Source organism: Ictidomys tridecemlineatus, chromosome 11 (genome assembly GCF_052094955.1).
Source record: "Ictidomys tridecemlineatus isolate mIctTri1 chromosome 11, mIctTri1.hap1, whole genome shotgun sequence".
Lineage (NCBI taxonomy): Eukaryota > Metazoa > Chordata > Mammalia > Rodentia > Sciuridae > Ictidomys > Ictidomys tridecemlineatus.
Genome location: NC_135487.1, coordinates 75802364 through 75829713, shown reverse-complemented (window position 1 = coordinate 75829713; position 27350 = coordinate 75802364). Strand labels below are relative to the sequence as shown.

The window sequence follows — 27350 nt, the reverse complement described above, 5'->3', positions numbered from 1 at the left end:
ATGTCAGACCAGTCCACTTATGTGTTCAGTGCTCATAGTACACACACACATAGCCCATGGCTGGCTCACCACAAAAGTGGAAAGAGGAAGGTATGATAGGAAATGAGAAATAGAGATTAGAGATCATATCATGTAGAATCTTGTAAGGATTTTGGCTTTTATTGAGGATATGGGGAACTATCAGAGTTTTTGAGCAGTAGAATGCAATGTTCTAATCATGCCTTGAAAGTGTCACTGTCATTATTTTGTATAAAGAATGGACCACTGGAAAGGAAGTACAAGGAAGGCAGCAAAGTGACCATTTAGAAAGCATTTGTAACAGTTCAGATGGTAGACTACTCTCTTTGTGGTGGTTTGGGCTAGGTGTTGCTGGTAAGAATAGGTTGATTCTTGATATTGAATATAGAACCAGTAAAATTTGCTGATAGACTGGTTGTAGAGTCAGGAAGGAAAAAGTCAGTGATGACCTCTAAGGTTTTTGAGCAGAAATTTGTTGTATCCAGGAATGGCATGGTAGGAAATTAGATGAGCAGTTTGAGATATATGTTGGACTCCAAATGAGATGTTAAATGAGCAATTGGAACTACAGGACAGGATTTGGGGAAAGGTCCAGGATAATAGATACTAGGGACCAGAGGCTGTAAAAATGGTTACAGATGCAAGTGGGGGTGATAGAAGGGAAAGTTCTTTTCTTTTTTAAATATATTTTTTAGTTGTAGACATAGTACCTTTATTTTATTTATTTATTTTTATGTGATGCTGAGGCTCAAACCTAGTACCTTACACATGCTAGCCAAGTGCTCTACCACTGAGAGCTACAACTCCAGCATTCTCTTCTGATTACTTACTTACTTTTTTTGGGGGGGGTAGTGGGGATTGAACTTGGGGACACTTAACCACTGAACCATGTCCCCAGACCTTTTTTGTATTTTGTTTTGAGATATGATCTCACTGAGTTGCTTAGAACTCACTAAGTTGCTGAGGCTGGCTTTGGATTCACGGTCCTCTTATCTCAGCCTCTGGAGCTACAGGGATTACAGGCGTGCACCACCATGCCTAGATAAATTTTTGTTTTTATTTTTTCCCAGCCACTTCGTGCTATTTAGATACAGGTATGGAGTTGAATTTATATAAGAAGGAAGTTTTTCCAGTTGGAATTATAACAGAGATGAAAAAAAGTAATTATGGATTTAAGCAAGTGAATAAATATAATAAAATATGTAGCAAAGTGAACACAGCAGAGTTGGGAATAGGAAGAAGGAAGTATAGCCTGACAAGGTCAATAAATTGTTAAGTGCGCGCTCTCTCTCTCTCTCTCTCTCTCTCTCTCTCTCACACACACACACACACACACACACACACAGACGTTTGTTTTAATACCTTTATTTATTTATTTTTATGTGATGCTGAGGATCAAACTCAGGACCTTGCACATGCTAGGCGAGCACTCTTCCACTGAGCCACAACCCCAGCCCCAAGTACTTTATATTTGTCTTCATTGCAACCCTGAGAAATAAGTGCTATTATTTTACCCATTTGATAGGTGGTGAAACAGAGCAACAGAGAGATCAAATAATTTGTTCAAGATCACATAGCTATTAAAGTGGGGAAAATAAGATTTCTATTAAATGAAGAAACTGAGATTTCAACCTTTGCCATGACTTTAGAGCTTGAGCTGGTAACTGCCTGCCAGGCTTATTGGAGGAAAGGAAGTCAAAGATCCACTAGGCCAGGGAAGTGATCTTCATGAAAATGACAAGGGAGTTGTGGGGAGGGTGGCCCAGAACTTTGTAGATGCTGGGGTCGGGTGGGTTGGGAGCCTTAATGAGTAAAATCTGTTAGCATGTGTTTCAGAGAACAGGGAAGGTTAATGTTGTGGAAATGGCTGTGAGGTGAAAGGAGGAACATATGTCTTACCTAACCGCTGGCTCCTTCTGGTACTGTGGCAGAGAAAATAACCACCCTGGGGGAGAGCCATATTTTTAGCTAAAGGAAGGGAAGAATATTTGCAAAAGAGATTGAGGGTATAGGTAGAAGATTGGAAATGGGGTCAGATTAGGGGAACAGTAGAATTATATAGGATTAAAAGTTCTGGAATCTTGGGCTTCTTGTAGTGACTGACATAAATCAATGATGCTGTAGAGCTTGATGAGATTAATAGGGATGGTCTCCAGGGCAGAATCATGGCTGTGTTGGCAGGAAGGAAGAAAGTGTGTGTGGGTTTTACCAAAGGCAATTTGGTTTCTATACATGGCTATGTCAAGGCAGAAAAAGTATATTGTTAGTTGCAACATCTTCAATAAGTTGAATGCCTAGAGATTCTTCAGGTTGTTCTCTTTGAAACACACTGGTATAATGTGGGTGAATGAGAAAATTAGCAAATTTTATTATTTTGAGAAAGATGGCTTAACAATTTGCATAATGTTATTACCTAAATAGTTTGAATGTCTTTGTAACTTCTTTAAGATTTCACACACATCTTCTTTGATATGATTTCTTAGTTATTTACAATCAAAGTGTTTAATTGATAGTTTTAAACTCCAATTACAGATAATTTGAAAACTAATTTCATAAGTTCTTTAAACATTTATGTTATATAACTTCTCAGAATTCTCAGGGCTTTCCATTTCACTTAAGGTCAAATTCAAAAATCATACAATGGTCTCTAAAACCTTTGATGTTATTTCTTCTCCATAATCTAACCTGCACTCAAAATGACTTCTTCATTGTTGTTGTTTTGCTGTACTGCAATTGAACCCAGTGGTCTCTACTACTGAGCTGTATCCTGAGCCCTTTTTATTTTATTTTGAGACAGGTCATGCTAAGTTGTCCAGGCTGCCCTTGAACATGCAATCCTTCTATCTCAGTTTTTTTTTTAATATTTATTTTTTAGTTGTAGTTGGACACAATACTTTTATTTTATTTTTTTTATGACCAAACTGAAATTTAATATACTATAAAAGTAGAATTGCAAATAATTGTGAAAGGAACAGATTGTTTAGGTGATGTTGGGAAAACTGGTTTGTTGAATGGAAAAAAATAAAACATAATCCATATCCAACATCACATATGGAATCTAGATCACTTAAAAACCTAAATGTGAATTGTAAAGCTACTTATGTAAATATAAAGTTAACAGATAAAAATACAGACCAGCCAGAGACAGTGATGGTAGTCCTAGCACTCGAGAAGCTGAGGTAGGAGGATCACTTGAGTCCTGGAGCTTAAGATCAGCCTGGGCAACATAGTGAAACCACACATCAAATGTGTGTGTGTGTGTGTGTGTGTGTGTGTGTGTGTGTGTGTGTAATTTAAAAGCAAAGAGCACATTTTAAATAATATTTCAAAAATGCTTGGCTGGCATTGTGACTCAGCAGTAGAGTGCTTGTCTAGCATGTGTGAGGCCCTGGGTTCGATCCTCAGCTCCACATAAAAATAAAATAAAGATATTGTGTCCAACTACAACTAAAAAACAATGAATTTTTAGGGGGTCAGAGTTGTGGCTCAGAAGTTGAGTGCTCGCCTACCATGCATGAGGCACAGGGTTCAATCCTCAGCACCACATAAAAATAAAATAAAGATATTGTGTCCACCTATAACTAAAAAATAAATACTAAAAAAAATAGTACCAAAAAAATGTAATATCAGTTTACATGGATTAGACTGACTCTCAGGGAATATACAAGAGGATATTCACTGAAGCACTGTTTATGGTTCTGGGGAGTTGAAAGCAACTTGGATGACCATTGCTGAGAGAATAAATAGGCTGAATGAAGTGAATTAAATTACACCATAAAAACATGAATAGCTCTTTATAACATAGTACTTAGTGACAAAAGATATGTAATGCAGTACTGCTCGTATACGTAAACATACAAGCACATAAAATAAAACAATTTTCATAACATTCAAATTAAAATACATGCATTAAATATGTTAAATTGTCTATAGGAATACTAGAATGGGAGTGGAATATGATGATAAAAGAGAATTCTGGGTGTGGTAGCACACACCTGTAATCCTAGCAATTTGTGAGACTGACGCATGAGGATTGCAAGTTTGAGGCCAGGCTCTTGAGCAACTTAGTGAGGCCTAAGCAACTTAGGGAAAAAAGGTCTGGGGACATAACTTAGTGGTAAAGCACCTTTGGGTTCAATCCCTACTACCAAAAACAAAAACCAATAATAATAACAACAACAAAAAAGGGAATGGATGGGTGCGTGGGTAGACAGATAAACACAATACCTTTATTTTAATTATTTATTTTTATGTGGTGCTAAGAATTAAACCGGTGCCTCACATGTGCCAGGTGAGCACTCTACTGCTGAGCCACAACCCCAGCCCCGGCTTTTTTTTTTTTTAAAGCAATATAAGTTTAATCTGATCACATTATTTTCTCATTCTTTAATTTGGCATCTGCCAAGTACTACTTCTTTTTCCTTTTTTTAATATTCTTTAGTTGTCAATGGGTCTTTATTTATTTATATATGGTGCTGAGAATTGAACCCAGTGCCTCACACATGCTAGGCAAGTGCTCTACCACTGAGCCAAACCCAAGCCCCCCAAGAACTTCTTGTATAGATTTTACTTTCTTGAAGTAGTACCTAATCTTGAAGTTACTACTAAAATAGTTACTACTAACTTAGTTCCTACTAAACTAGAAGTTTCCTGTTTGCAATTCTGTGAGTATGCTGACCTGACTCCCTCTCAGGGCTGTTGTTCTCTTCTGTCTTCTGGGACTATTTTTACCTCAGATTCTTCCCTCACTTTCTTCAGCATTTTTCTCAAATGTTCCCTTATCAAGGGACTTTCCCTGTCCTACATAAATACTAATGTGTCTCCTCAACATTCCCTCTTACCTACTATATTTTCATTTCATTCATTGCCATTGCCATTTGACAAATATATGAATTAATTTATTACATGTGTTGTTTATTTCCCCCTACTATAAAGTTCAGGCTCCTTGAGAGTAGATATTATGTGGTGTTTTTGTTTGTTGGTTTGGTTTGGTTTGGTATTTGGGATTTAATCCAGGTGCACTTAGCTACTGAACTACATCCCCAGCCCTTTTTATTTTAAGGCAGGGCCTTGCTGAGTTGGTGTGGCTGGCTTCGAACTTGCAATCCTGCTGCCTCAGCCTTCCAAGTTGCTGGGATTATGGACTTGCATCACCACAATCAGTTGAGATTATTTTTTTTTGTTCATTGGTAGATCCTCAGAAAAAGAAAAGTATCCAACTCTAAATGAATATTATTGGTTGAATTAATGAATTAGGCCATTTAAGGCAGTTAGTCTTAAAGGTTAAAAGACTTCTTTAACTTTACATTCTTAGAATGAGAACTTAGGACATCCTGATTTTTAAAAAAATCCTGTTTCTTTCTTTTTTTTTTAATATCTTTACTTTATTTTTATGTGGTGTTGAGGATCGAACCCAGCACCTCACGCATGCCAGGCGAGCATGCTACCGCTTGAGCCACACCCTCAGCCCAGGACATCCTGATTTTTACTAATCTATTGCTCTTGAGTACAATATGTAGCCTCTCAAAACAGTGTTTATGATTGGATGGGTACTTGTTTTAAATATAATTTGATTTATTTGTGCATCATAGAATATTAACCTGTGTAACTTTCGTCTACTAATGCAGATGCCAGAAGAAGAAGCTTTCTGTGTATTTGTTAAATTAATGCAAGATTATAGACTTCGTGAACTTTTTAAACCAAGTATGGCAGAATTGGGCCTTTGTATGTACCAGTTTGAATGCATGATACAGGTAAAAGTACAATTTTATGTTTGTTATCATCTCTGAGTAACATCTTTACAAATTTAATGTTAAAAGCATTAAAACAATTGAAAAAAATCAGTGCTTTTAATTGATAGGTAAATTACAGTTTGAAATTAGATAGCAGAGGCATTCTACCACTGAGCTATAGCCCTAACCCTTTTTACTTGTTATTTTGAGATATAGGGTCTTGTGGTTTGCCCAGGTTTACCTCAAACTTATAATCTTCCTGCCTCAACCTCCCAATTAGATGGCATTACAGGTGTGCATCACTATGCCTGGCTTCCAGTTTTTTGGAAATAGAGTTGACAAAAAAGCAACTATGTACCCACCAACAAGCTTAAATGAATACAAACATTGCATCACATGGATACTCAATAGTATCTGAGATAGGATGGGTATTTGGTTTAAATTAATTTGACTATAATTTAGTTTTATTATTAATAAGTCAAATGTTATAGATATCCCCAAAGTTTCAACTCTGCATCCTTTCCCCCTTCATCCCTTCTCAGATAGTATCTATCATTCTGAATGTATCAATTTCTACATCTCAGCTTTTCTTTAAAAAAAAAAAAACACATCCCATTTTTATTGATAAACAATGTTAGGATACATTTTGACATGATCATAAAAACATTGAATATAAATTGTTGTAATTCAGTCCCCACCATTTTCCCCCTTCCCTCTATTCCCATCTCTCTACTCAATTGGTCTTTCTGCAATTATATTTTTTAAATTAATATATTATATATATATTTGATATTGGGATTCACTGTGATATATTCATATATATGTGTGTGTGTGTGTGTGTGTGTGTGTATATGAAAATTTGTCCAAATTCAGACTACTGTTCTTCCCCTATCCTGTTCCTTCTTCTTTCCCCTCAATGACCTTCCTCTACTCTACAAATTTTTCCTCTCTTTTTAAAATTTTTTTATTTTTATTTTTTAAAGAGAGAGAGGAGAGAGAGGGGGGGCAATTTTTTAAATTTATTTTTCAGTTTTCGGTGGACATAATACCTTTTTATTTTATTTTTATATGGTGCTGAGGATCGAACCCAGTGTCCCGCGCATGCCAGGAGAGCGCATTACTGCTTGAGCCACATCCCCAGCCCTTTTTCCTTTCTTTTGATGAAATTATCTCTCCTTTTTGCCCCCTTTCTCTCCCTTCCCTTCACTGCCCTATTTTGGATATCAGAGAAAACATTCAACCTTTGACTTTTTGGATTGGCTTAATTAACTTATCTTGATAATCTCCAGATCCATCCATTTACCAGCAAATGTCATAATTTCATTCCTTTATTTATTTTAATCAGTTGTATATGACAGCAGAATGCTCTTCAATTACTTTTACACAAATGGAGCGCAATTTTTCACGTCTTTGGTTGTACACAAAATAGGGTCACACCATTTGTGCAATCATACATGTACCTAGGATAACGATGACTGTCTCATTCCACAGTCTTCCCATGCCCCCTCCCCTCTCCTACCTCCCCTTTGGCCAATCCAAAGTTCCTCCACTCATTCTAACCCCTCTTCCCGCCATTATGGTTTAGCATCCACTTATCAGAGAAAACATTTAGCCTTTGGGTTTTGGGGATTGGCTTACTTTGCTTAGCATTATATTTTCTAATTCCATCCATTTACCTGCACATGCCATAATTTTATTCTTTTATTGCTGAGTAATATTCCATTTTATATATATATATATATATATATATATATATATATATATATATATATAATGCGCCACAGTTTCTTTATCCATTCATCTTTTGAAGGGCATCTAGGTTGGTTCCACAGTTTGGCTATTGTGAATTGTGCTGCTATAAACATTGATGTGGCTGCAATACGGAGTCCTTTGGATATGGACTCAATGAGTGGGATAGCTGGGTCAAATGGTGGTTCCATTCCAAGTCTTCCAAGGAATCTCCATACTGCTTTCCAGACTGGCTGCACCAATTTGCAGACCCACTAGCAATATACGAGTGTGTCTTTTCCCCCACATCCTCGCCAACACTTATTATTATCTGTATTCTTGATAACTGCCATTCTGACTGGAGTGAGATTAGAGTAGTTTTGATTTGCATTTCTGTAATTACTAGACATCTCAGCTTTTTCACATTATGCTTGACCTAATCTTTGTGTGTGGTATAAGTTAATCTTTTATATAAACTAAACCAGTATAATCTAGTATAAATACAATAATCTGACTTAAAACACTCAATTTTACTATGTTTTAATTTTACTTTTTTTCTTCTCTTTAGGAGCATCTTCCAGAGCTCTTTGTACACTTTCAGTCTCAGAGTTTTCATACCTCAATGTATGCATCATCCTGGTTTCTGACTATCTTTCTTACAACTTTTCCATTACCAATTGCAACACGGATATTTGATATCTTTATGTCTGAGGTAAGCTAATTGGCAGACTAGCAGCAAGAGCTGAGCAAAGGAGTCATTGGGTTAATTAGAGCAGGGAAGAGAGGGGAGCAATAAAAGAGCTCATGTGTTCCTTGCTCAACTGCTTCTGTGGATAATCTAATTTAAACCATAATCAGGTGGATCCTGTTACTATCCTTATTTGTTAATTGGTAGATGAGAAAACAGAGTTAGAGAAAGGTTAAATAGCTAGTCTGTCTAAGCTGGGTGTGGTAGCACAAAACTATGATCCCAGTGACTTGGGAGGCTAAGGCAGTAGAATCACAAGTTGAAGGCCAGTCTCAGCAACTTAGTGAGGCCCTAAGCAACTTAGAGAGACCTTGTCTCAAAATAAAAAAATTAGAAAACAAAATAAAATTAGGGCTATCCCCCAATACCAAAAAAAAAAAAAAAAAAAAATAGCTTGTCTATAGACCCACACATACATGTATAGTAACTAGGTTCAGACAGAGACAGTTAAATTGTGGAATCTACTTTCTTAATCAAACCTGTTTCTCACTTCCTAACTGATTTATTGAAAATTAGTGAAAGGTAAAATCTACCTTACAGGTAATATTGTTGTAGTGTATCTATTATCCAAACAGCTAGAAATAATTGGTATAATTTTCTTCTATTCTGTGAACATATTGCAAATTGTCTTTTAAGTGTGAGTGACACTAATGATCCTTTGTCTTCTGTTTTCTGAACCCAAAGTTAATTGTTATTAGTTACATCTTGGCAAGATCAATTTGTATTTCCTATCAAACTACGGTTCAGCCACTGATCTGTTGTAGTTTGCATGTAAATCTCTCCTTACACCTGTTTTTGAGAGTAAAGTTTTCTGGGAATGCAGCTCTGCTCATTTATGTGTTGTCTATGTTTGCTTTTGGGCTACAGTGGCATAGCTGAATAGTTGTGGCAGAGACCCACCAAATGTCAAGTGTTTGCTGTCTGATTCTTAACTGAAAAGGTTTGCTAGACCCTAGTTTAGAACACTGAATATTTACTTTAGTATTATTTTGATTTACTTTTTGTTGATGACAAAGTTAAAACAAATTTGGCTTTATTTAATTTATTTCATCAGGGTTTAGAAATAGTGTTTCGAGTAGGATTAGCACTTCTTCAAATGAATCAGGCAGAATTAATGCAACTTGACATGGAAGGAATGTTACAGGTAAGTCAGTTCATGATTTCTTGTATATCTTTAGATTTAACTATTAAACAATAATAAATGGCACTTAGTGGTTCTTATGTTTTTATTTTACTATATTTTAGCACTTTCAGAAGGTCATTCCACATCAGTTTGATGGTAGTCCAGATAAACTAATCCAAGCAGCTTACCAAGTCAAATACAACTCAAAAAAAATGAAAAAGTAAGTATTTTATATTTTCTGTTTTAGTTATAGGAGTTTGTTGAAGCATATAGAATATTTAGTGAAAATAACAAAACATTCTAGTGATAATTACATTTTTCCTCCTTAGATGATAGAACTGTATGGTTTTAATTGGTGATATTAACAGTGGTTTCAATATCAAAGTTAATGTTGGAATGTCACACTACTTTTAATAGTTGTATATAGGACCTCTTGTACTACCTTTAAACTCCTTGTATTTTGACTGGAGTTATGAGCCTGGTACATGTATATGTGTGAATGTACAGTTATTATTAATATTTACTATTATTATTTTGGTGATGGGGATTGAACCCATGGCCTTGTATGTGCTAAATATGTGCTATACCACTGAGCTGCACCTTAGCCTAATGTGCTATTATTTTAAAACCACTTCAGTGGTGTGGTTCCATTTATTGACATTCTTTTCCCTTCAGTTTCCCCAAAATGTCACTTAAGTCCATGAGTAGCATAGCCAGAAAGATAGATGATGAATTGAGAATTTAAAATTTTATGTGTTGTATGTTGCCTTCTTTATGTGTGTGGTGTGTTTGTTACTTTCTTTTTTTTTTTTTTTTTTTTTTTTTAGTTGTACATTGGCACAATATATTTATCTATTTTTGTGTGGTACTAAAGATCGAACCCAGTGCCCCACACATGTGAGGCAAGTGCTCTACCACTGAGCTACAGCCCCAGCCCAGGGTATGTTACTTTCTAATGAAGCTTTTTTGGGTATCTATTATAAAAGTTTAAGATAAACATTCTTGGCTCATTTTGTTTTTTTGTTTTTAATAGAAATAGGGTAAGTGTATTAATTAAGAATGATAGCTTTATTCTTCCAGCTTCTAGTACTTAAATGATTTTTAACCTGAGGTCATAGTAGGCATTCTTTTTTTGTGGGAAGCGGATACTGGGGATTGAACTCAGGGGCACTCAACCACTGAGCCACATCCCTAGCTCTTTTTTGTATTTTATTTAGAGACAGGATCTCACTGAGTTGATTAGCACCTTAGCAAAAGCTTTGAATTCTTGATCCGCCTGCGTCAGCCTCCTGAGCTACTGGGATCATAGGCGCGTGCCCTTGTGCCCCAATATAGTATGCATTTGTGCATTCTTGACACAGTAATTTTTATGGTATAGAATGCTTTAAAGTAGGGAAGGAGAAAAAGAGGTACTAGAGTCTGAATTAGAATAAGATGTATTTCATGCTTATGTAATTATGTCAAAATGGATTCTACTGAATGTATAACTAAAAGAACCAATAAAAATAATGGTAATTTCATATGCAGTTATTATCTTTTCTCTGCAACATGAAATTATATTCTGATTTACAACATACACCCCGAATGTTTGTTTCTTTTTTTTTTTAAGAGAGAGAGAGGGAGAGAGGGAGAGAGAGAATTTTTTAATATTTATTTTTCAGTTTTCAGTGGACACAACATCTTTACTTTTTATTTTTTATGTGGTGCTGAGGATCGAACCCAGCACCCCACACATGCCAGGCAAGCACATTACCACTTGAGCCACATCCCCAGCCCCTCCCTGAATGTTTCTACTCTAGAAAGTATATTTGAATATGAGTGAGAATAATATTTCTAAAATTCATTATCTCTAATTGACAAAAGCAAGCCAATTCATGAGTTTCAACTCTTTTTATTTGAAATTACCTGTGACATTTTTTAAAAATATTTTTTTAGTTGTTGATAGTCCTTTATTTTATTTATTTATATGTGGCGCTGAGAATCAAACCCAATGCCTCACACATGCCAGGCAAGTGCGCTACCACTGAGCCATAGCCCCAGTCCTACCTGTGACATTTTTAGTAACCACCATCATAACTGAGAAATAGACCAAAAGGCTACTTTGTACTATAACAGTTAATATCTTAAGGAGTCATCTTGATTTTTGCCTCTTGATAAAACTACATTTAAATCACACTAGTCAAAAAGATTATTTTACTTTAAAAATATGATAGAGAATGAAGTTTTATCTGGGTGCTGTGGTATGTACCTGTAGTTCCATCTACTCTGGAGGCTGAGGCAGGATAATTACTGGAACCCAGAAGTTCAGGCCAACCTTTGCGACATAGCAAGGTTGCATCTGAAGAAAAGAAGGAAAGCTAAAAATGAGAATCTTTAGTTTTCCTGGTAACTGAATCTCTTTTTAGAATTTATCATCCATATAGTCCATTTCTAAAATTTCAGCTATCCAACTTCTGACCCTCTAGTTCTTTCACTCCCTTACTTACAAATCCCTGTTGTGCTTTATCAGTAAACACAGTGGAATATTACTTGTCAATAAAAGAGAATAAAATCATGGCATCTGCAGGTAAATGGATGGAGTTGGAGAAGATAATACTAAGTGAAGTTAGCCAATTCCAAAAAAACAAATGCTGAATGTTTTCTCTGATATAAGGAGGCTGACTCATAGTGGGGTAGGGACGGGGAACATGGGAAGAATAGACTAACTCTAGATAGGGCAGAGTTGTGGGAGGGCAAGGGAAGGGGGCATGGGGTTAGAAATAATGGTGGAATGTGATGGACATCATTATCCAAAGGACATATATGAAGACACGAATTGGTGTGAATATACCTTATATACAACCAGAGATATGAAAAATTGTGCTCTATATGTGTAATATGAATTGTAATGCATTCTGCTGTCATATATTATAAAAATCAATTAAAAAAACTTGCTAAAAAAAAAGATCCCTATCTGATGTTCAGTATCCTCTTACCTGAATAAATATACCGCCTTTACCCTTATTGCGGTCTATATTTAAATAGCCAAGTGTTATTGCATAGTTTGATTGCTGACAACTGTTTCCACTGCTTCTACATGCATATTTATATTGACTTTAATTTTTCCACTCACCACAGTAGTTATTTCAAACCATACCATTCTTCCCAAGTTCCCATCCCACTTCATACCTCTCAGTAAATTCCCTTACTGTTAATTCATCCACCATCATTTTCAAAATTTCTGTCATTTCCCTGATAGACTTAGCTATATTCCTTTCATCCTTTTTCAAAATACAGTTTTTTAAAATTTCTTTATGATGTTGATTCAGAATACAAGGTATTGTTTATTCGTTCCCATCTTTTTTCAGGCTCTTGTCCTATTAATTATTATTTCTGTCTTTTCTCTTCAACTCTTTTTCTTTCAATTTTATTTTCTTCAATCTAAGAAGGTAATTTTGAGTTGTGGTTTATAAGTTAAAAAAACCTTCCTCAATATAGTATTTCATTCTTCTTTTATGAAGCTTAACTGTGAGGAAAAAAAATAGTTTTTACTCATTAGCTTTAGATCATATTTCATCTGACTTTTCAATTGAGAAGCACACAGAAATATGGATTAGAATAATAAACATGCATATGCTTATCTTCTAGAATTAACAGTTGTTAATATTTTGCCATATTTACTTTTTTCTTAGATATTTCAAAGTAAATTATAGAAATCTTGAATACTTTATTCCCTAATGCTTTAGTATTGATCACTATAAAATAAAGGTATTTGTTTCTTTACCACTTAACAAGAATTCTATAATATTGCTGAATATCCAATCTAAGTTCACATTTTCCTAGTTGTGCCAAAAATGTCTTTTGCCATCTATTGTAGTGCATTTAATTATTCACTCAGATCTCTTCTTCTCCTCTTGTGGTTCTCTCCAGAACCTAGGGCCTCCTACATCCTAGGCAAGTATTCTACCACTGACTCACATCCTAACTTTGAAACCATTTTTAACCCTTTGTGCTTAACCGTACTCTTCCAATAAAACTATTCCTTTTGAATTTTTCCTTTTTATTCATTCTTTCAAGAAGTACCTCTTGAGCTGGGTGAGGTGGCATGTACCTGTAATTCCAGCAACTTGGAAGGAGATGGGAAGATTACACATTAGAGACCAGCCTCAGCAACTCAGTGAGTCCTTGTTTCAAAAATGAAAAAAAAAAAAAAAAAAAAAAGGCTGGCATATAGTTGAATGGTAAAAGGTCCCTGGGTTCAATTCCCACTGCCAGGAAAAAACAAAAACAAAAACAACTTCTTGAGTACCTAGTAGTTGCTAATATTGTTCCAGTTTTCAGAAATGAAATTTTAGATTTGCTCATAAAGCTTTCATTCTGTGTGGCAAGGCAGAAATTAAAAGGAATTACATATGAGGTGGTGATAAGTTTTTGAAGAAAGACAGTCTGGTTAAAGAAATCAGAGAATGATAAGTGACATCCTTTTTTATTTTAATTTAATTTTTGCATATTTTTATTGGTGCATTATACATAATAGTGGGATTCATTGTTACATATTTATGTGCACACACCATGTAACAGTATAATTTGGTCAGTATAATTTCCCAGTATTTCTCCTTTCTATTCCTTTTTTCCTCCCCCTGGTCTCTTTCTTTGTACTGATCTTCCTTTGAGTGTTTTTTGAGGCCACTCCCCCACACCTTTATTCTCGTTTTCATTTCTAGTTTCCATATATGAGAGAAAACATAACCTTTGACTTTCTGAGGTTGGATTATTTTCCTTAACATAATGTTCTCAAGTTCCATCCATTTTCCTGCAAATGACAGAGTTTCTTTTTTATGGCTGAATAAAACTCCACTGTGTGTGTGTATGTATGTATGTATGTATGTGTATGTATATGTGTGTTGTGTGTGTGTGTGTGTGTGTGTGTGTATACACACACACATCCATTCATCCACTGATAGACATCTAGGCTGGTTCCATAGTTTGGCTGATGTGAATTGTGCTGCTATCAAGATGAGTATGCATGTATGACTGTAGTATGCTGACTTTAATTCTTTTGGATAAATACTGAGGTGTGGTATAGCTGGGTTATATGGTGGTTCCATTCCTAGTGTTTTGAGGAAACTTCGTACTGATTTCCATAGTGGTTGTACTAATTTACAGTGTGAAAGTGTTTCTTTTTCTCCCCCTTCCTCTCAAGGCTTTTTCCTGTTTTTTTTTTTTTTTGTATTCTTCATGGCTGCCATTCTACCTGGAAGGAGTTGAAATCTTCAGTGTAGTTTTTTTTTTTTTTTTAAATTTTTGTTTGTTCTTTTTAGTTCTACATGACAACAGAATGTGTTTTGACATATCATACATACATGAGTCTTCCCATTTTTGCAGCTGTACATGATGAGTTACATTGATCATGAATTCATATATGAACATAGGAAAGTTATGTCTGATTCTTTCTACTATCTTTTATATTCCTATCCCCTCTCTCTTCCCTTCATTTCCCTTTGTCTAATCCAGTGAACTTCTATTCTTTCCCCCCTCTTATTGTATGCTAGCATCTGCATATCAGAAAAAACATTCGGCTTTTGACTTTTTGGGATTGGCTTATTTCACTTAGTGTGATAATCTCCAGTTCCATCCATTTACAGCAAATGCCATAATTTCATTCTTCTTTATGCTGAGTAATATTCCATTGTATCACATTTTCTTTATCCATTCATCTGCTCAGTGTAGTTTTTTAAAAATGTTTTTTTAGTTGTCAATGGACCTTTATTTACTTTATTTATTTATGTGCAGTGCTGAGAATTGAACCCAGTGCCTCACACATGTAAGGCAAATGTTTTACCACTGAGCTGGTGTATTTTTTTTTCAGTGTAGTTTTGATTTGCATTTCTCTAATTGCTAGATGTGTTAAACATTTTTTATATATTTATTGGCCATTTGTTTTTCTTCTTTTGAGAAATGTCTGTTTAGTTCACTTGCCCATTATTTTTTTGTTGTTGTTCTTTTGGTGTTGAGTTTTTAAGTAGTTCTTTTTCTTCTTTCTTCTTCTTCTTCTAATGGACACAGTATCTTTATTTGTTTATTTTTATGTGATGCTGGGGATAGAACCAAGAGTCTCACACATGAGAGGCAAGAGCTGTACCACTGAACTACAACTCCAGCCCTTGAGTTCTTTATGTATTCTAGATGCTAATCCTTTGTCAGAAGAGTAGCTAATACAGATTTTCTTCCATTCTGTAAGTTCTCTCTATACATCCTTAATTGTTTGTTGTACAGAAGCTTTTTAATTTGATGCCATTCCATTGATTAATTCCAGGTATTATTTACTGAACTTTAGGAGTCTCATTGAGAAAGTAGTTGCTTGTGCATATTTGTTGGGAGTGTTGCTCCTACATTTTCTTCTATGAGTTGCATAGTTTCTGGTCTAATTCCTAGATCTTTGATCCATTTAAAGCTGACTTTTTTTTTTTTTTCAGTAGTTGTACATGGACAGAATGGCTTTATTTGTTTATTTTTATGTAGTGCTGAGGATTGAACCTAGTACCTCACATGTGCTAAGCAAGTGCTCTGCCACTGAGCTACAGCCTCAACCCTTTTTTTTTAATATTTATTTTTTAGTTGTAGTTGGACACAATACCTTTATTTTAATTATTTATTTTTATGTGGTGTTGAGGATCTAACCCACGGTCTCGCATGTGCAAGGCAAGTGCTCTAACGATAAGCTACAACTTCAGCCCCTGACTTTTTTTTAAAAATATTTATTTTTTAGTTGGAGTATGACACAATACATTTATTTGTTTATTTTCATGTGGTGCAGGGTTTGAACCCAGTGCCTCACATGTGCTAGGCAAACGCTTCACTATTTAGGTGCACCTCCAGCCTTCAAACTGCCTTTTATGAAGGGTCAGAGATAAGGATCTATTCTCATTTTTCTACATATGGATAACCAGTTTTCCCAGCACCATTTTTTAAAAAGGCTGTCTTTTCTCCAGTATGCATTTTTGGCATCTTTATCAAGGATCAGACAACTGTATCTCTATGGGGTTTTTTTGTGTGTTTTTTTATTGTGTTCCATTGGTCTATATGTCTATTTTCATTCTAGTACCATGCAGTTTTTGTTAATACAGCTTTGTATTGTAATTTGAAGTCAAGTGTTATGATGCCTCTAGCATTGCTTTTTTGTCTTAGAATTACTTTGGCTATTCTGGATCTTTTATTCTTCCAAATGATTTTTAGAACTCTTTTTTCTAGTGCTGTGAAGAATACCATTGGTATTTTGATATGGGGATTGCATTGAATCTGTATATTGCTTTTGGTGGTGTGGTCAATTTAACAATACTTAATTCTGCCTATCCATAAACAAGAAAAATCATTCCATCTTCTTCTATCTTCTTCATTTTTTTAATATTTATTTTTAAGTTGTAGTTGGATACAATATCTTCATTTATTTTTATGTGGTGCTGAGGATCGAACTCAGGGCCTTGCTTGTGCTATGCGAGCGCTCTACTGCTGAGCCACAACCCCAGCCCCATGTCGTCTTTATTTTCTTTCTTTGATGTTCTAAAGTTTTCTTTATAGAGGTCTTTCACTTTCTTGGGTAGATTTAGTCCTTGGGGTGTTTTTGTGTGTGAATTTCGGTTGGTTGTTTGTTTTGTGTTTTGTTTTTGAAGCTATTGTGAATGAGATTGTTTTCCTACTTTTTTTCTCAGCAAATTCATTATCCGTGTATGGGAAATTATTGATTTCTGTATGTTGATTTTGTTACTTTGCTGAATTTGTGTAAGTCTTCTGATTGACCTTTTTGGATCTCCTAAGTACAGGATTATGTCATCTACGAACAGTGATCAATTTGACTTCTTCTTTTCCTATTTATATCCCTTTCTTCTCTTGCTTAATCTTCTGGCTGGAATTTCTAGTACTGTATTGAGTTGGAGGGGTGAGAGTGGACATCCTTGTATTTTCTAGGATTTTAAAGGGAATGCTTTTAGGTTTCCCCCATTCACTGTGACTTTGGGTATTTTTTATGCAGCCTTTATGAAAGCTCCTTCTATTCACAATTTTTTTAGTGTTTTTATCATGTCGAGGTGCTGCATTTTGTCAAAGGCTTTCTGTGCATCTATTGAGATGACTGTTTTTTGGGTTTTTTTTGTCCTTAGTTCTGTTGTAGTGGTGAATTACATTTATTGATTTGCCTATTTCCATTCTTACAACCCTGAGTAAAACCAGCTAGATCATGATGTACAGTCCCTTTAATATACTGTTGAATACAGTTTATTTAAGGATTTTTGTATCGAAGTTCATCAGTAGATTTGTCTGTAGATTTCTATCTTTGATATGTCTTATCTCGTTTTGGTAGGAAGGTAATATTAGCTTCATAGAATGAATTTGGAAGTGTTCCATATCTATTTCCTGGAATAAGTTGAGGAGCATTGACATTAGTTGTTCTTTTCCAGTCTGGCAGAATTCAGCTGAAAATGCATAAGGTCCTGGGCTTTTCTTCTTTTTTATTACTTTTATTTATTATTATTATTATTATTTATTATTTTATTTATTGCTTTTATTTATTATTTATTCTTTTTATTACTTCTTCTGTCTCATTCCTAGTTTTTCATCTGTTTAGATTTTCTGTGTCTTCTTGATTCAATTTTTCTAGGTCATATGTGTCTAGAAATGTATCTATTTCTTTTAGGTGTTCTAATTTTTTGGAGCATAAGTTTTCAAAATAATCTCTAATGATTCTCTAGATTTCTGTGATGTCTCTAGTGATTTCTCCTTTTTCATCTCTAATTTGATTAATTTGGATCTTTTTTCCTTTTGGTTAGTTTGGCTAAATGTTTATCAATCTTCTTTGTTTTATCAAAGGACCAACTGCATTTCATTGATACTTAGTATTTTTTTTTATTTTCAAAGTTCATTGATTTTTGCTCTGATCTTAATTATTTCCTTCTTTCTACTGGTTTTGGAATTGATTGATTCTTATTTTTCAAAGGGCTTGAAATACATCATTAGGTTGTTTATTTGTGATCTTCTGGTTATTTTTTGTAACTCCTGATTATTTTCTGTAAACCTTTGAAATTTAGTCTGAAAGCAATGTAACACCAGTAGAGGCATGATCCAAATCAACATCTTATAAAGACCACTCTGGTGGTAGTGTGTAGAAAAGACTTAAGTTATAAAACTGGCAGTGGAGAGAACAGTTATGCTAATAATTTAGACAAGCCACAATGAAGTTCTAAAAAGCAACTCTCAGTGGAGGAGGAACAAATTAACTTTACAGTGGAGAAACCTAGCAGGCAGTACCTCAGTCAGCTGATCCAGATCTGTAGAGAGTTTGTACCCATTTAACATGACATTTACTCTGTGGTCTTCCCAAAGACCCATAACTTCAGTGTAATCATGAGGAAAAGCATGAGACACATCCCATTTGAGAAATATTCTACATATAACCTAACTCAAAACCGTGAATCTCATCAAAAAACGAGAAACTCTCAGCTTAGCCGGGTGTGCTGGCACATGCCTATAATCGCCAGCAATTTGGAAGGCTGTGGCAGGCAGGTTGTAATTTTGAGACCAGCCTTGACACTTAGACCCTATTTCAAAAAATAAGAAGGGCTGGGGATATAAGGTAGAGCACCCCTGGGTCAATCCCCAGCATTGCCGCCCCATTGCTACCGCCCTGCCCCCCCCCAAAAAAAAAGGAAAGAAAAGAAAAAGGAACTGTTACAGTCAAGACGAGCTTAAGGAAACATGAAAACTAAATTTATGTGGTATCCTGGAACAGAAAAAGAACATTAAGCAAAATCTAGGAATGGATTTTAGTTAACAATAATATATTAATATTGGTTCATTACATGTAACAGTGTACCATGTTATAATAGGGGAAACTGGGATGAGGTACTAAGTACTCTGTACTATCTTTATAACCTTCTTGTAAATCTAAAACTGTTCTAATATTAAAGCCTGCCTCATGTACTTACTGAGACCCTCAGTAACTTTGCAAGACCGACTGACCGCCTGACCTATCTTCCTTCCTTTCTCTCTCTCTCTCTCTCTCTCTCTCTCTCTCTCTCTCTTTCTTTCTTTCCTTCTTTCTCTCTTTTTTTACTTCTTCTTTCTAGATACACATGACAGTAGAGTATATTTTGACATATTATACATGCATAGAATCAGTATAACTTGTTCTAATTAGGATCCCATTATTGTGGTTGTATGTGACATGGAATTACACTGGTTGTATATTCATGTATAAGGATAGGAAAGATATTCATTCTACTGTCTTTTGTATTTCCATCTTTCCATCCCCCCTAACTTTCCTTCATTCTTCTTTATCTGTCTAATGAACTTCTAATCTTCTCCTCCCTTGTTGTGGCCCAGCATCCACATATCAGAGAGAACATTTAGTCTTTGGTTTTTTTTGAGATTGTCTTATTTTACTTAGCATGATATTCTTCAGTTCCATCCGTTTACCCACAGAGGCCATAATTTCATTCTTCTTTATAGTCAATATTCCACTGTGTATATATACACCACATTTTATTTATCCATTCATCTGTTGTAGAGCACCTAGATTGGTTCTGTAGCTTGGCTATTGTAAATTGAGTTGCTGTAAACATTGAAGTGGCTGTGTCACTGTAGTATACTGATTTTAAGTCCTTTGGGTATAAATCAAGTAATGGGATAAGTGGGTCAAATGGTGGTTCCATTCCAGGTTTTCTAAGGAATCTGCATGCTGCTTTCCAGAGTGGTTGCACCAATTTTCAGACCCACTAATAATGTGTAAGTGAACCTTTTCCCCCACATCCTTGCCAACATTTATTTTTTCTTTTTGATACCAGGAATCAAACTCAGGGACACTCAACCACTGAGCCATATCCCCAGCCCTGCTTAGTGCCTCACTTTTGCTGAGGCTGGCTTTGAACTTGTGATCCTCCTGTCTCAGCCTCCCAAGCCTCTGAGATGAACAGCATGTGCCACCATGCCCAGCCTTTACTTGTATTCTTGATAATTGTCATTTAGACTGGAGTGAAATGGAATCTCAGTGTAGTTGTGATTTGCATTTTTGTAATTGCTAGAGATGTTTGAACATTTTTCATACATTTTTTGACTGATCGCATTTCACAGTACCTTAGCCCACTTATTGATTGGGTTATTTTTCTTTTGTGTGTGGATGTGTGTGTATTAAGTTTTTTTTAGTTCTTTGTGTATCTTGGAGATGAATGCTCTACCTGAAGTGCTGGTGGTAAAGATTTTCTCCCATTCTGTAGACTCTCTGTTCACGTTGGTTGTTTCCTTTGTGATGAAGAAATTTTTTAGTTTGCTACCATTTATTGATTCTTGATTTTACTTTTTACACTTTAGGAGTCTTATTGAGGAAGTCAGTTCCTAAGATGATATGGTATAGAGTTGGGCCTATCTTTTCTTCTAGTAGTTGCAGAGTCTCTGGTCTTTTGCTTAGGTCTTTGATCCACTTTGATTTGACTTTTGTGCAGGATGAGAGATAGAGGTTCAACTTTATTCTGCTACGTATGGATTTCCAGTTTTCCCAGCACCATTTTTTTGAAGAGGCTGTCTTTTCTTTTGTTTAATGTTTATTTTTTAGTTTTAGGTGGGCACAATATTTTTATTTTTTATTTTTATGTGGTGCTGAGGATTGAACCCAGTGCTTTACTCATGCCAGGTGAGCGTGCTACCACTTGAGCCATGTCCCGAATCCAAGAGGCTATCTTTTCTTCAGTTTATGTTTATGGCACCTTTGTCTAGCACCTTTGTCTAGCATGAAATAACTGTATTTGTGTTGGCAGGACTCTGTTCCATAACATGGTGCCAATACCATGCTGTTTTTGTTACTACAGCTCTGCAGTGTAATTTACTGGTATTATATACCTCCTGAGTCACTTTTCTCGCTAAGGATTGCTTTGGCTCTTCTGGACCTCTTATCTTTCCAAATGAATTTCCTGACTGTTTTTCTATTTCTGTGAAGTATGTCATTGGAATTTTAATAGAATCACATTAAATCCGTATAGCACTTTTGGTAGTATGGTCATTTTGACAATGTTAATTCTGCCTATCCAAGAACATGAGAGGATAAGACCTTTTTTCCAAAATAAAAAGTAAAGGAACCTTTTGTACAATACCCAATACAAAACAAATAAACAAACAAAAACCCCATTGTCTTTGGAGATGAAGAAGTAATAGTGAAGTTTAAAGCATTGTTAGGAGGTTGAATTGAACATGTTTGGTGACTGAATTGAGAAGCAAGATTAAGTGAAGACTCCTAGTGTTTTGTTTTAGGTGGTTACATGAATAACAATGACATTTTCACATAGTACATAATAATCAATTACTTCAAAGTAGTTGTTTTCAAAGGCTATATGCTAATTTCAACAGTGCAGCCATTGTTCAAAATATTTTACACCTCCTGGAATCTTTTATAAATTATTTTTCATACCTTAATGAGAGACATAGTGTTGTAGCAGTCAGGGATGTGTGAGCTTAGGCAAGTTTTTATGTCTCAGAATGAGTGTAGAAACCTATAACAAGTTGCTGTTAGCTAAGTGAGATGATGGATATATATAGTAAATAGGTTTTTGTCCTTTGAGGAGGAATTTGATCTTTGCAACAGTTAAATTATTTCATGCCTGATCTGGTTAATATTTGCAGTAATTGGTTGAGAACCAGAAAGAATTAATTTGATGGGACTAGTTTTTGGTGTATATATACATATATAATATATTATTTATGTAATTAATTAATTTATATATAAATATATATTTTAATATATATTTTAAACTGGGGATTGAATCCAGGGGTGCTTTACCACTTAGCTACATCCTCAAATCTTTTTAATTTTTAAATTTTGAGACAGAGTCTTGCTAAGTTGCTGAGGCTAGCCTTGAACTTGCAATCCTTCTCAGTCTGTTGAGTTACTGGGATTTCAGGCATGAACCACCATGGGTGGGATTGACCTATGAAATTTTTAAAGATAATTTTAGAATTATAGAATTAGATCATTTTAGAATTATAGTAGAGTTGGTAAAATAGCTTATTAACTTATTTGTCATGTTTTACTCTCCTTTAGTCAGTGACAGTTCTTTGAACTTGTGATCCTCCTGTCTCAGCCTCCCAAGCCTCTTAGTCTTTTCTAGAGACAGGGTTTCTCTAAGTTGCCTAGGCTGGCCTCAAACTTGGGATCCTTCTGTCTCAGCTTCCCAAGTAGCTGGGATTACAGTTTTTTTTCTTGACTTTCATAACGTTAATACTTCTTTTTTCTTAAATATTTACTTTTTAGTTTTAGGTGGACACAATATCTTTATTTTATTTTTATGTGGTGCTGAGGATCAAACTCAGTGCCTCATGTGTGCTAGACGAACACTGTACCACTGAGCCACAACCCCAACCCCATAACCTTAATGCTTTTGAAAAGAGCTTGGCAGTTATTTTGTAGAAGGTCCTTCAATTTGGGTTTGTTTGATGATTTCTTTTACTTGAGGTATATGCATTACTAGGAAGAAGTCCAAAGAAGCAGTATGTCCCTCTTACTACATCTTCACAGGTACACATATTCAGTTTGTATTACTGTGATTTTAGCCTTGATCAGTTAGCTCAGGTGCTACCTACCAGGATTCTGTACCGTGTATTTACTATATTTTCTTAGTAATTACTAAATATTTTGAGAAATATAATTTAAGACTGTGTAAACCTTGGTCACTAAGTGATCCACTGGTATTTTTTTTTTTTTTGCCTATGGCAGTTATTATTGTGACATTCTAATGATAAATTTTGTATTTGCCTCATTCCTTCTATAGACATTTTTACTTGGAATTCTTCTATAAGGAAGAATTGCTCCTTTAACCTTACCATAATTTTTTAAGTCAGTGCTAGTGTTAGGATTTTTTGAACAGTGCAGGTGTGTTTTAATTTGAAGGGAATTGATAGTTGGTTCTTTCATAGGTTTAGGGATGAGTAGAATTTGTCAACTTAGTTTTGTGTTTGGTACTTTATGTATTTCACTTTCTAAACTTTACTGTAGTATGACACTTATTTTTGTCATTTGTAAGTAATTATTGGTTGGTTTGTTTATTTATTTTTGTAGTAGGGTTTGATCCCAGGGTGCTTAACCATTTAGCCACATCTCCAGCCCTTTTAAAAAATTTTTTCTTTTGAGACAGGGTCTCACTAAGTTGCTTAGGGCCTCACTAAGTTGCTGAGGCTGGCTTTGAACTCCTGAGCCACTGGAATTACAGGTGTGTGCCACTGAGCCTGGCCAAAGTGATCATTTGTGAAACTCCATGTAACTCTTCAGGTGATTTTACTCATATTAAGATCTCAAATGATAAACTGGGGAAAATTAAAATTGTATTTTATGTTAATATGTATTTTTAAATTTTATAATCTAATAACTACTTTTGAATGAAAACATACCTTTATTTAACTTTTTTTTATTTTCTTCTTAGGCTTGAAAAGGAATATACTACAATAAAAACTAAAGAAATGGAAGAGCAAGTTGAAATTAAAGTAAGAATTTCAGAGGTTTTTTAAGTACTGAAGACAAATTGAATTCAATTACTTAGCAATAGATATTAGGTTATATTGAAGTATTGTTGCCATCTGCAGTAAATTTAGCAATGAAGTTTTTATTTATTTACTGACCATCTTCCTAGGTTATAGTTAAAAATAGACATTTCCTAAGAGGATTGTGCGACTGAAGTGGCTTTATTCTAGTGGCACAAGAGTAGCGCTTCCTTTTTCCTAGACATCTTGGTGATTACTTAGAGAGAATGAGCTCTTTGAGAAGATAATTACATTCCATTTAAGAATAATTGTAAAAGGGTAGAGAAAATCATCTGTAACACATTATGCTCAAGCCAGCAGGATCATAATCTACAAACTAAATAGAACAAATCATTACAGTAGAACTAACTATTGCTGTCTTAAAGTGCAGGAAGCTTTGATCAATGAATTTCTTTCTTCCCTAAGCAAAGTTATTTATACTTTTGAACTACTTCCCTCCAAGATAACAGATTTTTTATTTAAAGGACATGTAAATAACCTGCACACATTCTAAAATTCTTATTTGTACCTCCTGTAAGCCTAGAAGGGTCTTAGTTGAGGGTCTTTGGCATACATCATTGGAACTTTCACTTTGAAAAACTTTAGTGATTTTTATTTTTTTTATTTTTTTATTTTTTTCAAATAAAGTACTATGGGTTGAATCCAGGGATGCTAAGTCATGTCCCAGCCCTTTTTATTTTTTATTTTGAAACAGAATCTCACTAAGCATAGGGATTCACTAAATTGATAAGGCTGGCTTTGTGATCTTCCTGCCTCAGCCTCCTGAGCCACTGGGATTAATAAGCATATGCCATGATGCCCAGCATTGGCTTTTATCTTGATGCTACACTACAGTAGGGGGATGATGAATGGAAGCATCAGTTGCATACTGTGATCCAGTTTCTAATCTTACCCCACAGAAATATAAAACAACTTTTACTGGGAGACTTCTTTTTTTTCTTTATTGAACAAATTTTTGTTTTTAAACAGAAAAATAAGCTTTAATTATGACAAATGCCAGATTATACAGTGAAAAACAATGTTCTTAGTTTTCTATACTGATGAAACAGTTCCTACTAAATGGAAAAAAAAGCCATAATTTATATTAATAAATATAGTGCTCTGTCTCAAAACATTTTACATGATTATTCACAATATTAATATAATAATGTAAGGAATCAGTCATTCTTTTTTGGGGGGCAGGGGGCTAATGGGGATTGAACACAGGGGTACTTAACCCAGTACTGGTACATCCCCAGCCCTTTTTATGTTTTATTTAGAAACCAGGTCTCACTAAGTTGCTTTGGACCTCTCTGAGTTGCTGAGGCTAGCTTTGAATATTTTACTTTCCTGCCTCAGCCTCCTGAGTAACTGGGATTACAGGTATGTACCACCCAACCCAGTGAATCAGTCATTCTTGAGGTTAAATGTAACAGTAATGAAAAAAAAATGCAAAATCTAACAGATTACATCAAAGCTTTTGTTACATCAATTAGAAAATGCTAATTTGTTAATAAGTATAGAAAAATGACAAAATATATAATAATTTTAAATGTTACCTTAATGATACATAATGAACATAGTAAATGTCAAAAACCTGTGTGCATATCTGCAAACATCAGACTTCAAAAATACAATTTTACCACCTAACCATTAATGTGGTGCTGTCTAATTTGAAAATGTATATATTTAAGATTATCCTATATATCAGTTATAAAGTGGCACTTAATATGTAGTAAAAATTAGGACATAATGGAAAGAATAGTTGAAAAAAATAAACATTTGACACCTCCTGGGACAAGTGGCTTTGATGAAGTTTCTCACCTTCAAACTATGTCCCAGTCAGGGCTCTGCCACTGATTAGCTACATAGCTTTGAACAAATTGCCTATCCTCCAAGCCTCAGTTGCTTGAACTGGGTGACTTGTTTTTTTAACTTTATGTTTGATTGTGTCTGTTTTTGACTTGGACATGGGAAGACATCAGATGATCCACACCTGTGTACAATTCATTAGCTATGTGTTGAACCTTGCTATAAAATACTTCTTCCACTCCACAGCTCTATTTACAAGGGAATGGATTCTGTTAAACTCCTCTTTTTTTATTTTATTTTTTGCCTTTAGTCTTCCTCAAAAGCGGTCACTCCTATTTTCTTACGGGAACTCTCTCTCCTCCCTTTTCTAGATGACCTATTTGCACTTATATAACCTATTGCCTATCAATTGGAAATTGATAGATCTACATTTTTCATAGAGAAAAGACCCCTATGGATATATTGTTGTGAACCATCCTCCTTATTCTTGTCACCCAAGCTGCTGCTCTACCATTTGCTTTCTTTTTAGGTAACATGAGTAAGGTTAATATTAAATCACACCCTGCACTTCGGCCTACTGAAAGTAAAAAGTATGTCATCCTGATGAGTGTAGAAAGTATGGGTTATTGCATATCATGAATATTATGAACTACAAATTAAGAATCTGAGGATGGGGAAGCATTCTATTCAGTTTACCATACTATGTTATTAGGGAAAAAAGATCACAGTTTTATTATGAAAAACCTTTGCTCTTGAAGAATTGTCTTATAAAATTAAATCATGTGAATATAGAAACACCAATAGCATTTTCAGAAAAAAAAAAAGATCCTGAGCAGATGTTAGCCTATATTTGTGGTTTTTTAAAAAAAATATCTTTTTTGAGGGGAAAGTTATAGTTCATAATGCCTCACAAAATACTTCCAACTACAGTACTTCATTTGTCTCAGGCAAATGGCATGAAATTGTTTATAGAAAAAAATCTGGGGGGAAAGAAGAATTAAAAATATTAGTGGAATATATCAGGTAAATAAAATATGCTGGTTTTAGAGGTAGTCTTTTTTTTTTTTTTAAGTAGTCTTACTTTAACTCTTTCTTACTCTTGTGTCATTTTCATGTCTTTATTTCCACAACCCACTAAAGGACAAAGCTGGAACAGTTTTTGAGTGTACTTTTTTTTTTTTTTTAACTTTTGAGTTTATCTCATTTCTAACTTGGACCTGACCACAGTTAATGTTCAGATGACCACCTTATTCATTAGCCATGTTTAACTGAGCCTTGCTATAAAATGTCGGTTCTTATTCATACCCCCTCCCTCCCCATAGGTGTCTTTTATGAGGAAATGTATATATTAGACTAGTTCTTTCCTTTCCTTTTCCTTTTCCCTTTCCCTTTCCCTTTCCTTTCCTTTCCCTTTCCTTTCCTTTCCTTTCCTTTCCTTTCCTTTCCTTTCCTTTCCTTTCCTTTCCTTTCCTTTCCTTTCCTTCCCTTCCCCCTTCCCCCTTCCCCCTTCCCCCTTCCCCCTTCCCCCTTCCCCCTTCCCCCTTCCCCCTTCCCCCTTCCCCCTTCCCCCTTCCCCCTTCCCCCTTCCCCCTTCCCCCTTCCCCCTTCCCCCTTCCCCCTTCCCCTTCCCCCTTCCCCTTCCCCTTCCTTTCCTTTCCTT

At 35.1% G+C, this 27350-nt stretch overlaps 1 protein-coding gene across 14 annotated transcripts in view; it reads left to right on the top strand.

The window, feature by feature from the left end:
- The window catches only part of Evi5 (ecotropic viral integration site 5), a 232237-nt gene that overhangs the window by 76629 nt on the left and 128258 nt on the right, over positions 1 to 27350 (top strand). For all 14 annotated transcript variants that reach the window (XR_013427909.1, XM_040289000.2, XM_078026735.1 and 11 more), the window contains 5 exons: positions 5646 to 5771; positions 8047 to 8190; positions 9281 to 9370; positions 9472 to 9569; positions 23782 to 23842. Coding sequence is in view for 13 of the 14 variants with exons in the window: in XM_040289000.2 (XP_040144934.2) it covers positions 5646 to 5771; positions 8047 to 8190; positions 9281 to 9370; positions 9472 to 9569; positions 23782 to 23842 (519 nt within the window). In the remaining variant the exon portion in view is untranslated. The remainder of the gene's footprint in view (positions 1 to 5645; positions 5772 to 8046; positions 8191 to 9280; positions 9371 to 9471; positions 9570 to 23781; positions 23843 to 27350) is intronic.